The sequence below is a fragment of the Furipterus horrens genome, unplaced genomic scaffold (assembly GCF_987537825.1).
Source record: "Furipterus horrens unplaced genomic scaffold, mFurHor1.1.pri manual_scaffold_13, whole genome shotgun sequence".
Classification (NCBI taxonomy): Eukaryota; Metazoa; Chordata; class Mammalia; order Chiroptera; family Furipteridae; genus Furipterus; species Furipterus horrens.
The window spans coordinates 1,902,660-1,910,943 of record NW_028327183.1 but is presented as its reverse complement, the minus strand read 5'-3'; the positions used below and the strand labels follow the sequence as shown (position 1 = coordinate 1,910,943).

The following is an 8,284-nucleotide window of genomic DNA, read 5'->3' as shown; positions in this document are numbered from 1 at the left end:
AGTTTGGAATCATGTTTGCTCTCCAAGGGCAGGACCCTGCGGGGTGGGTGGGGGGTGTGGGTGGGCAGCAAAGTGCGTCCTCGCATGGGTCAGACCACAGTGCCCGCCACACGGACGGGAGCCCGACAGACCATTACCAGGGGCGAGTGAGTCGGCGGGGCCTCGCTGCGCACAGAGACTTCCCGCCGGGCTGATGTGGCCCGGGGGCCGCTGGTGTCTCACTGCCTGGCCGCTCCCTGGGCTCTGCGCTGTGGGCATGAGGCAGGGAGCCTCCCACTCGCTTTCACTCGTGCTCCCTTTTGAGAATCAAAACGCGCACCCTTTACGTGTTTGAATTTAAAATATACCAACCATTGTGAATGCGCTTTCAAAGCCCCCGCACTGCTCCTGCTCTGCCCTGTCCGGACCGTCCCGTTGCCCTCCCTCAGCCACGAACCGAGGGTCTGGGAAGTCTGGGAACTGACAGGGGACGTGGGAGAGAGGAGAAGGCAGGACGCGCCATGTTTGGAGAGGGACGGAGGCGTCCGTAAGGACGCGCCCCCTGCAGCGTTGCCATTCACCGGCCGAGGCCGTGGCGAAGGAGAACTCCATCCCTCCATCACTGGAAAGCCGGCCATCCTTGTCACTCCCTCACTTCTAACCGGCTGACTGGTTCTGCTCCCGCAGCCTCCGCTGCCCCTGGGGCAGCAGCTTTCCTTGGAGTCGCTGTTTCGTGTGGTTAATTAGCCAACAGTTTCCTAGGCTTTCAGGACTTCTGTCCGAATGAAGGCTTGTTTGTGGCAGAAGACACGGGCGTGGGGAGGGGAGGGAGGCTCCCGCTGCCACGGTGGTTCTCGGCGCGCGTTCCTGGCTGGGAACGGAGATGTTCAGGGCCAGCACGCACCTTGGAAGACGTGGCTGCGGGAAACCTCCCTCCCGTGAGCAGAACTTGGTAAAATGCTTGATTTTGAAGCCTCAGTTACCTCTCTGAAGAAGGCTGATTGGAGGGCAGCCTGCAGAAGGCACTGGCTGCAGAGGGTCCCTTACAGCTCCCTGTAGTCGGGTGATTCTCCGCCTCTGTGGGACTGAGGTTCTTAAGAATGCGCTGAATCTCGTCCCCAGAAACATGCGTGTGTCCCCCTGACCCACAGCTGCACGTCGGACAGAAATAGAATGCAAGCCATATGCATAATTAAAACATTTCTAATAGTTCCTTCAAAATGGAATTTTAGTAATTTATTTAACACAATGATTCGAAAGCATTATTTCAATATGTAATGAACATTTATTGAGACACATTATATATATATATTAAAATCCTAAGTCTCTAAAATCTGGTGTATGGTTTACACTTAAAATACACTTCAATTCACAGGCTAGGCTTTCCTCAGACGTACTTAATGGGTATTTAGGTTTTATAAAATTTACTGTGGGAAAACACTCGAGTTGTTTGAAATATCGTTAACATTTTCTAATAGATGAATTAAGTATCCACTTCTACATTTAATTAAAATAAAATTAGAAGTTCAGTTCTGTAGGTGTATTAGCTAATTTTAAGCGCCTAATGGCCACGTGTGGTTAGGGGCGTCTGTACCGGACGGGGCAGATGGAGAACCCTTGATCTACCAAATTGTATTTGTTCCCGACAGGCCGTCGTCCCTTTTCACCTAGAGAAACAGTGTCTCTCTCAAGGCCCCTTGCGGCCCACACACGTGAGCGGGGATGTGGATTTTCACCCCCCTTACCTGAAGTTCTAAAGCTTTCATGAAGCTTTAATTTTCTGGAGATTTTTAGTTCTCTAATAATGCAATGAGCATGTGTTGCCTTTATAATTAAAAACTAGCAACTCTGTTGTCCAGTGTGGACCTTGTTTTGACCCTGATTTGAGTGGCCAATAGAAAGATACTTTGCTGGTTGGTGTGTACGCAGCTCAAACATTTTTTCAGATGGCCATGACCAGTACCCACTGTTTCTCGTGGGAGTTTTTCACTGGACGGAACGCACAGCGGCTGGAAACTGCTGGCCAGGAGACTCTCCAAGGCTGTTGGAAGCTGTTTTCACCGAGCAGACTGGGGGTGGGGGGTGGGGCGTGGTATGGGAAAATAATTTTTCCACTTTTTAAGAAAAATTTTATCCTTTTTGCATTTTCCCCCATTACAACTTAGTCCCCTTACGTCCCCTCCCCCGGCAGTCACCACGCTGTGGTCCACGCCGAGTCCTTTTTCCTTTTTGACGATATGGACCCAGTAGGCCAGGCCTTCACACTCGTCCAGCAGCTCCATCTCCAGAAGCGTGCCCCTCGGCTGACCTTGAACCAGTGGACAGAGGCTTGTGCGAACGGCTCAGAGAAGACACCCTCCGCGTGCCTGTCAGCGTGGGCTGAGTTAAATCAAGTTTTGCCAGGTCCACGTGGGGGAGCCCCCTGCAGCTAAAGGCAGATGCGAGCGGACAGGGCGTCTTCCCACTTGGGGAGCAGCACAGGCCTCTACGTGCATTCAGGTTTCTACGGTGTGCAAGGAACTGAGCGGTGGGCTGTGGGAAGTGGCTGATGGGGGCAGGGGGGTTCCACTTCTTATCATTTGATGTTTTTTTATGATGTGTATGTATTGCCTTTGTAATTAAAAAGTAGCAACTCCATTGTCCAGTGTGGACCTTGTTTTGACCCTGATTTGAGTGATCAATAGAAAGATACTTGAGAGACGTCCAGGGAGATGTAATTTTCAATTGCACGTTTGATGACGACAGGATTTCTGTTAGTTCTGTGCGGCTCGGTGGTGACGAGGCTGGCCTTATTGGGGCTGAAATGCCTTCAGGAAAAAGGGAGATGTTAGTGGAGCGGGCGTGGCATGCTTATTGCCTGCTGGGTCTGGCGGTCGGCTCGAGGGTTGATTGCGCCGCTCTGTTTACTGTTGTCAAGGTAACCCTCCCAGAAGTTTAAAGTAAGTAGTATGGGGTAAGGTGACATTTTTTCAGTAAGTGGGTATCGAAGAAAATAAACCTTGGCCCATTTGGTTTTTTACCGTGGTGCGCATGTGTAATTCATTACGCGAGAACTGTGTATGAGCTTCTCTGTTGTAACGTTCCCTGAGTACTGACAGGGGCTGTGCTAAACGATTTACATGCATTAACTCAGACCCTCCTCCAGATGAGCACGGACCCCACCTTCTGTCCCCCGAGGGATGAGACACAAGCCCAGGGAGCCTGCCCTGGCCCAGGCAACCACCTGCGGAGCCTGCCGTCGCCTGGACTTCCTTCCTGCCACAGTGTGTGGCTTCTACATGGCACGGGCTCCCCCAAAGCGATGACAAAGGCAACGTGAATAATTTAAAAATAACATTTATTAACTAGGTTGTACCATATATCGCTTTAGTCAAACCAAGAAATTTACACAGAAACTCAAGCAAAACCTGCAAGGCTCCCTTCAGCCTGAGTGTTTTGGGCCAGGCCAGGCCAGGAGGCTCGTCTTTTGCATACAAGGTTAACAGGGCTCCCACCCCGTCCTGTAGGCATGTGGACTGGCAGGGCGCCCCAGCTGTGCCAACCAGCCCTGGGCTGATCCAGTGATGTGTGTCCCCAGCCAGGGCCGGCCTGGCGCCTGGAACTCAGCCCCAGCGCCGGGGCCCTTGCTGTTAAGGCGACGGTCTTAGGATCCTTGTTCTCAAAGCTGAAATAAAACCCCGGAGCACGTGCACCCTCGCTGAGCGGCCGGCGCGTGGCCAGCGTGCAGCGCACGGCAGTGTGGACACTGAACTCACTTGGCTGCAGCCTTCTGAGCTCTGGCAGCATTTTCCAAGATCCTCCTTTTCCACTCCTCGTAGTCCAGCATCGGGTCTTCGTTGGTTTGCGCTTTATGTGGGACCTCTACTACCGCCTCTACTTCTGGAGAGAGAAATTTCAAAAGCATTTAAAAATCCCTATGTTTACAAATGATGCAAGAAAAAAAAAGCCCACTCTTTCACGGTCTCACTGTGAAGGTAACGGAAAAAGGTGCTGAAATGCAGAGCGGAAGCAGCGGCGAACATACCAGGCTTCTGCTCTTGTGGCCCAAGCAACCGAGACACCTGACGACAGGCCACCCTCCCCAAGCACTGGCACCGCGTCACCCCCCGCAGCCCTCACCGCGATTCCCAGCAGCGGGAGCCCACGTAACGAGCAGTCATGGACTGGGAAGTCTAGGCGCACAGAAATAAGCGACATTCCTAAAGGCACTGCCAGGAGTCGTGAGGCAGGACCTGGGCCCAGGCAGGCTGGCTTCAGCTGTGTCCCTAATGACGCAGTCCCCTCGCTGATGCGCAGGCTGCTCCCTGCATGTGCCCCCTGGGCACAACCTTCCACACCCGCCCACGTTCACGTGAGCACATCTTACCCCTCGTTCCTGGAGGTTCGAGGGCCGTTTTTGTCTTCCACGGTGGAGTATCTGAATCTTGAGGATCTCCTGCGAGAAAAAGTGTCAAGGTTAATATTTCTCCTATTCTCCACTGTAGAATTGGGCATATTTTGGATGACAGATAAAAACGAGACTCCACCCTAGCCGGGTGGCTCAGCTGCTTGGAGCATTGTCCTGACATGCCAGGGTTGCGGGTTCAATCCCCGGTCGGGGCACATACAAGAACCAACCAAGCAGTGAGTGCCTGGATGGTGGAGAAGTAAGTAGATGTTTTTCTCTCTCTAAAACCAATTTAAAAATAAACCAAAAACAACACAAAACTAGATTCCTTGACGGACTAAATACTAGGACAAAGGAGAAGGCAACCGATCTTGCCGCCTCTCCTCTCTGGCGCTGCTGGTCGGACTGGAGAGTCGCTTCCAGGCTCCCCCTCGTGCGTGCAGGCTGCGGTCACCCCGAGGCGTGTTAGCAGGGCTCGCAGGATCAGAGGCTTTAAAAAAGGTATTAAGCTACTTTAATTGAACAAAAGAAAAATTTTCTCCCTAGCAACGCTGAGCGCAGAATTCCGAAAGCAGCCATTTCGCGAGTTTGCAAACCCCGGACTCGTCCCGGCAGGTTTACGCCCCCCACGGCAGGGCCCTGAGACGCGGGGCTCAGACTCACCGCCCGCCTGCCGCCCGAGGCTCTCCAGCTGCCTGCACAGCCGGTCCAACATGGCTCTGCTGACACCGGCTGCGGCTGCCATTTTCTTCCTATCCACCTTGAGCTTTAAAATCCTAGAGGAATTGGAGAAACTGCTGCTCTTAGAACCAGCACAGTTGTTGTTCCATCTTCTTTTTACGGGAAATCACAGGCGGCCACTGCTCGAGCGACAGGCTCCGTCAGTTACAGGAGGGAAACCCCGAAAGGGGCACACTCGGTGGTACCGTGGCCGCCGTCACACTTTCAAGGTGTCGGCTACGTGATGGGACAAACGGAGCCTGGTGCGGGGCCCCTGTTCCCACGTGGAAGAGCGGCCGAGCCGCGACGAAGGGAAGCACCGCCCGGGAGCGCGCCCGCGCCGTGGGGGGCACGGACACCCACCTGCAGGCCGCGAGCAGCGCCGCGGCGGCGAAGAGCGGCCGGGACAGGTCCAGGTCCGCCCGCTGCCTCGGGGGGAGGCCGGACTCGTAGCTGCGGGAGGCGGGGCGGGCAGGGTTAGTCCTTAGGAAGAGGTGCTTCAAAGGGACTAAAACCCAGATCAGAGGTCACAAGCTGAGTAAACACGTGAGGCGGGCGCGCCGGTTCCTCCGCACCACGGGCCGGCGGGCCGCTGGGCGACTGCCCTGTGCGCCGCGGGCGTCCTCGGGGAGGCCGGGCCTCATACCTGCGCAGCAGCCTCGCGGCCGCGCCCGCCGCCCCCGCGCAGCCGAACTGCACCGCCAGGCCTCTGACTCCGACGTTCGCTTTCAGGCCCAGCAGACACTCGAACGCCTTGAGGCAGCTCTGATACGTCCTCTTGTTCAGCCCGGAGAGCTGGGTCAGGTAAGCCTTTGGAGGGAACGCGCGCACGTCACGGCGCTGCCCGTCAGGCCGCCGCGCCGCCCGGGGGCTCCGGGCCCGCGTCTCTGCCCGGGCTTGGCCCTGTCTGGTCCTCGTCGGCGACCACGCCAGCCACCCCGCACACAACGGTGCCGCCACAGCCACCCGCCGCCACCGAGGCGCCCAAGTGCAGGCCCCCGGGAGAGGGAGGGGCGCGGGGCGGGGAGTGCAGTGCGTGCGTGGAGGAGGGACGGAGAAACCGGGAACCCCCGAGAGAAACAGAGGGCCAGCAGCGGAGAAAACCCAGCTCTGCCTGGAGCGTCGTCCTCAGGGGGGGCTCAGACAGGAGCGGCGGGGCGCGCCCCAGCCTGAGAGCGGGCGCTGCGCTGACCCCCTGGGAGCCAGGGGCGGTTTTAGTGCCCCCGTTCTGCGAGCGTGTCATGTGACAGGTGTGTTAAATGTGCCACACGTGGCCTTGCCCACTCCTCGCGGGGACCTGGTGAGACGGGCGTCCCCACTCCTGCCCCAGAGGAGGCCCCGAGGCTCACAGGGCCAGCAAGTGCTGGAGGCGAGCTCTGGCCTCCGCGTGTGACCGGAGCAGCGTGCGCGCTCCCCCTGGGACAGCGAAGGGAAAGCCCACGGCCCCACGCATGTGCTTCGGGAGGCGACCCGGGACGCCGGAGCGCAGAGGAAAGAGGGCGCTGCAAACCCTTCCCCGCCCACGTGAGGCGCTGGCTTTAGCGGCCAAGGGGGGCCCCGCTCACCCGGTCCAGGGGGCGCCGCGCGCCGGCGGCCGCCAGGTCCAGGCACACGGCCGCGCGGCCGGTCTCGGTGGCGCGCGCTGACAGCCCGGCGCACTTCACCCGCGACAGCCGCCAGTACTCCTCGGCCTTCCTGGTACAAGGGACACGGGCCCACTCAGGGTCTTCCCCAGAAGCCCGCCCGGCGCCCCGGCCCACGGCCCACAGCCCCGCGGGCTGGAGGCTGAGCCCCAGTCCTGTGCACCGAGATGTGGGGCCGCGGGGGACCCCCATCCCCTGGGGAGCAGGGCCCTCCGGGCCCGGACACCAACCACCACGCTCCATCCCCGCTTCTACGCAGAACCTGCTCGGTCCCCTGTAAATACGCCCCGGCTTCCCCGGTTCCTGGACCAGGCGCGCAGGAGGGCGGAGGCCGGCAGGGTACGCCCGGCGTCCTCCCTTCCACCCCCTCCTCCAACCCGCGGTCCCCAGGCTTTGGTGCGGGGACAGCCACCCCGGGGCCTGCGCACCCGGATGCCGGGCCCCATCCCTGGCCTTTCCGGTCGGGGGCCCGCGACCCCGCTTTTCTAACACGTGCCCGGGTGACACTGGCGCGCACGCTCCGGGAACCGCCGTCCCAGGTACAGCCGAGCCCCGGCGGCCTCCGCTCACATCTGAGAAGCGCGCCCTCCCGCCCCCTTCTGCCTGCCGGGCCCCGGCCAGCCTGCGCTCCGCGCTTCGGCCACACGGCCTGCCTCCTACCCCCGGGCCGTGCGCGCTCCGTCCTCACCATCTCGGGGCCGCTGTCGCTGTCGCTGTGCCCGTCCCCTCCCGCCCCCTCGTCCCAAGGCGGCCCCTGATGTCACTCGGCGTAATGACAGCCCCCACCCCCGGCGTTTTGCAGACCGGGCTGCGCTGTGGCCCCGTCGTCCCGGCCATCACCGCGTCTTATTTCCTACGTAGAACGTGCCAACCCGCAGGTCTCCGTGAGGCCTGTGTCCCGTCTGTCTGCTTCGCCGCCGCAAACGGACCCCCAAGAACTACGGCATGACCGCGGGCCTCCGACTCTCGCCCGCGCCCACCTCCGTGCGGCCCGGGGGGCCGGCCGCTCCGGGGGGACGACCGTAGCCGATGCCACCGGACTCACCTCAGCACCTCCGGCTCGGCGATGCCCAAGCGCCGCGCTAAACCCGGGATCAGCCCCGACTCCATGGCGCCAACAAGGAGGCCGCCCGGGCACTGCCGTGAAGCGACGAAACGCGCGCGCAGACGCTCCGCCCGCCAATGACGGGTGGGCCCCACCCCTCTGCTGCACCCGGATTGGTTTGGACGGGAACGTGAGGCCGCCTCACAGACTAATCCGCTTCTTCCTTATGCGCATGCGCACCAGAATGCACGCGCCCGGGTAGATGAACGTGGACGAGCAGCTCTCCTTTCATCCTGTTCCTCACAAACTCGATAAGCGCGGCCTTTCCTTCTTGCGGTCTCCTTCCTGCCTCCGAGCGAGTCCACGCGTCTCGGCCCGTCCCGCCCTCCCCCACACTGTGGAGACACTGGCTGGCGCCTCGGTCCGTCCCGCCCGAGCTCGGGGCGAGGGCCAATAAATACGCGAGACTTGGGTCCTTAGAAGCGGGCCAATCGAGGAGCCGCCTGCGGC

General features: G+C 59.7%; 1 protein-coding gene across 1 annotated transcript; it reads right to left on the bottom strand.

Annotated features, from left to right (window-relative positions):
• Window positions 1-3,625: 3,625 nt before the first annotated feature.
• On the bottom strand, window positions 3,626-8,229 carry ORC6 (origin recognition complex subunit 6). Its single transcript, XM_090261357.1, has 8 exons — window positions 7,775-8,229; window positions 6,652-6,781; window positions 5,733-5,896; window positions 5,450-5,539; window positions 5,030-5,142; window positions 4,512-4,523; window positions 4,346-4,411; window positions 3,626-3,858 (listed from the first exon to the last, which is right to left on the bottom strand). The coding sequence occupies exons 1-8, from the start codon at window positions 7,837-7,839 to the stop codon at window positions 3,731-3,733; spliced, it is 768 nt and encodes a 255-aa protein (XP_090117483.1). The 5' UTR covers window positions 7,840-8,229; the 3' UTR covers window positions 3,626-3,730.
• Window positions 8,230-8,284: the final 55 nt, after the last annotated feature.